The sequence below is a fragment of the Thermoascus crustaceus genome (genome assembly GCF_041956765.1).
Source record: "Thermoascus crustaceus strain CBS 181.67 unplaced genomic scaffold VTN00scaffold_29, whole genome shotgun sequence".
NCBI classification, from domain to species: Eukaryota; Fungi; Ascomycota; class Eurotiomycetes; order Eurotiales; family Thermoascaceae; genus Thermoascus; species Thermoascus crustaceus.
In genome coordinates, this window is record NW_027192554.1 from 1 (window position 1) to 2,763 (window position 2,763).

General features: G+C 54.0%; 1 protein-coding gene across 1 annotated transcript; it reads right to left on the reverse strand.

Moving 5' to 3' along the window:
• Positions 1-1,087: 1,087 nt before the first annotated feature.
• Positions 1,088-2,672, reverse strand: VTN00DRAFT_5208 (uncharacterized protein; the record flags this gene model as incomplete). Its single annotated transcript, XM_069431714.1, has 2 exons — positions 1,088-1,126; positions 1,209-2,672. The coding sequence occupies 2 exons, from the start codon at positions 2,670-2,672 to the stop codon at positions 1,088-1,090; spliced, it is 1,503 nt and encodes a 500-aa protein (XP_069282713.1).
• Between the last annotated feature and the right edge of the window lie 91 nt (positions 2,673-2,763).

The following is a 2,763-nucleotide window of genomic DNA, read 5'->3' on the forward strand; positions in this document are numbered from 1 at the left end:
ATCAGAGCCTGTAGGGAGATCTTGGTCTAATGACCATGCCTCTAGAGGCCCCAACTCAGAGGTGGTTAGGGTCAGATCAATGATTGACACCCCTGGGGTTGATTTAGGCCTTGTTGGAATGTCCGGAGCATTATTGATATAGAGGTCATATGCTTCAATTAAGGCTTCCAAGGGCCTTGCATTTGTGCGGGCTCCTGCCTGTGGGTTCCATAGGGGGCTGTGTGCATTGAAGTCCCCCAATATTAGGCTTCTTCCCTCTATTATTTGGTTCCATTCTGCGTCCTCTATGGCGCGTCTTCGCCTTATGTTTCCCCCTTGCCAGGGGCGGTCTGCCCCTAGCCAGTTATCATAGCAGTTCACCACCCGGGTCCTTCTAACCCTTTCCTGGGCCCTACCTAGCTCCCATATATCTAATATCATTAGGTATGGGTGGTTTAGTAGGTCTGTCCTGGCTTCGACTGCTATCTGGTTCAGCAGATCTCTGCGGACTGCTGTTGCCACCCGGCAGTCTTTGCGCTCCCCCTTTTCCGGCCAGTATATTAGGTATCCCCCATGCCGGAAGTCCCTATCTACATAGGGTTCTTGTAAGCAGACTAGGCCCACCCCTAGCTGCAGCCCAGCTTCCAGAGCCGCAATTGTGACTGCATAGGTCTTGCGGCAGTTATGTTGTATCACTAACATACTGTCTGGCAGTCTGATCCCGAGCCAGTGCATGCTGGAGTCTGGATGCCCTCCATCTCCATATCCAGGTCCCTAATTGCTATAGGGGTCTTTAGAGTGTGTGATGCCTGCCTTCTCTGGGAAGCCTGGGGGGTTCTTGGGCTAGCTGGGGCTGGTTGACTTTGGGTTTTGGGTGTGACTACCGCAGAGCCTGTTGAGCTTGGTATGGTTGCCTCTTGACCTCTTGTCTGGGCTGCTTCCATTGAAGGCTCGGATTCTTCCCTTCTAGTATTATCTTGCTTTCTTAGGCGCTTTCGCGCCTCTCTTTTCTTAGGGCAGTTCCCAGCTGTAGCTGGGTGTGGGCCTCCACAGTTACCACACTTTGCAGGCATATGCTGACATGCTGTCCCTGGTTTAGTTGGGCAGTTCAGCACCTTGCAGGCATGTTCAGCTCCCTCATGGGGCCCTGAACAGATAAAGCACAGTGCTGGGCGGCTCCCACATGCCCGGAAGCTGCAATGCCCAATCCCACAGCACCGGGGGCAGACAGTATCTGGGCCCAGTTCCCAATAGTGCTCTGTTCGGTATCTGGAGCCCCCAAAGCGAATCCCATTGATCAAAAGCTTCTGGGCCTCTTCTAGGGAGCCCACAGTAATGACAATAGTAGACCCCTTCTGCTCACTGCCTTTAAGCTCCTGTGGGTTTCGAAGCCATGTAGGATTCCGCTTTAGCTGGAACTCAGTGCCCAACTCAATCTCCTCCCTGGCAAGTTCTAGCCCCCGGGTCAGGTATCGCTTGATGGGAACCCCATGAACTTTGACTCTGTACCACTGCTCTGGCAGTTCAGCTGATATCACTGCTGGGTCTGCCTGCCGGGCAGCCGCCACCAGCAGATCTCTGTAATCTGGGAGCAGCATAGAGCCTAGAGAGCCTCTCTCCAGCAGCACTGTCATTGCTCCTGTTGCTGTATAGCCCATGTCCGCCACCCGGATGAAGCCTGGGAAGTTTTCCTTGGCCAGGCCCCGGTTTATGGCCAGTATCACCTCCTCCCTCTCTGCTTTGGGAGCAGCCAGGCCCCCTTCCCTTCGGAATAGGAGCCTGCGTGCTTCCTTGTTTCTTTCCTTCACTGGGGTAAGGCTCTCTGGATTCCGGGCCTTCATGGCCTTCTTCACAGCCACCTTGGAGCCTCTGTGGCCTTCCATTTTCTGGGGCTTGCTTGGTTTGGCAGGCACTGTCTGCCATTCTTGCCCTCCTGGCTTGGTTGCCAACAGGGCTGCTATATCCGCAAATGATGCCCCTTTCTTTGGGGGTTGCTTCATGCTTTCTCTAGACCTAGGGGCCTCTCTGGGCTTTGAAGCATCCTTGGGTGCCTTTTTTGCTGTTATGTCCTCTGTAGCTCTACTGGCTGGTCTGTGCGCAGTTTCTGACTGGCCTGTTGTAGAGGTCTTCAGGGCCTGTTGGGCTTGGTTGAGCTCTGTTTGGAGCTTGCTGACCTCCAGCTCTAGGGTAGAGACCCTCCCTAGAAGATGTTCCTCCCGTATCTGCTGTTCTGCCTTCCAGGTGTTCAGCTGTTCCATCACCTGGGTCCATATGATTTCCAGCTCCCCTTGGCGTGCCTGCTGTTGGCTTTCTGCTTGTTGTTCAATTGCCCCTGCTAGAGCCTGGAATTGCTTGCTGGTGTTTATCAGTGGTGCCCGATAGGGACCCCTATGGCCTAGAGGTCCTTTGCTGGCTTGTCGCTGCTTGATTATGTTTCGGGCTCTGCTGGTCAGGCTTGACGCTATGCCATTCCTATGTGCTCCAGCGCCTCCCAGGCTGTTCTTCTGACTTGCTCGGGCTAGGTTCAGATCATTCTCATCTGTAGAAGGCCTTGATAGGCCCAGCTGAGTCCATTGGCTTGGTGTTGGTGTGTCTGGCATTTCTGGTATCTCAGTCAACTGACTGGCCACGTAGCCATTTACTGGGGTTGACGCGTGAGCTGCACCACCACCATGGAGCTCTGGGGCCTCCATGGCGGTTTATAGAAGCCTAGAGGCCTCTCTGAGTTGAATAACGCGTAGAAAAGACGTGTTTTGTATAGGTGCTGATTTTGATGTTCCGGGG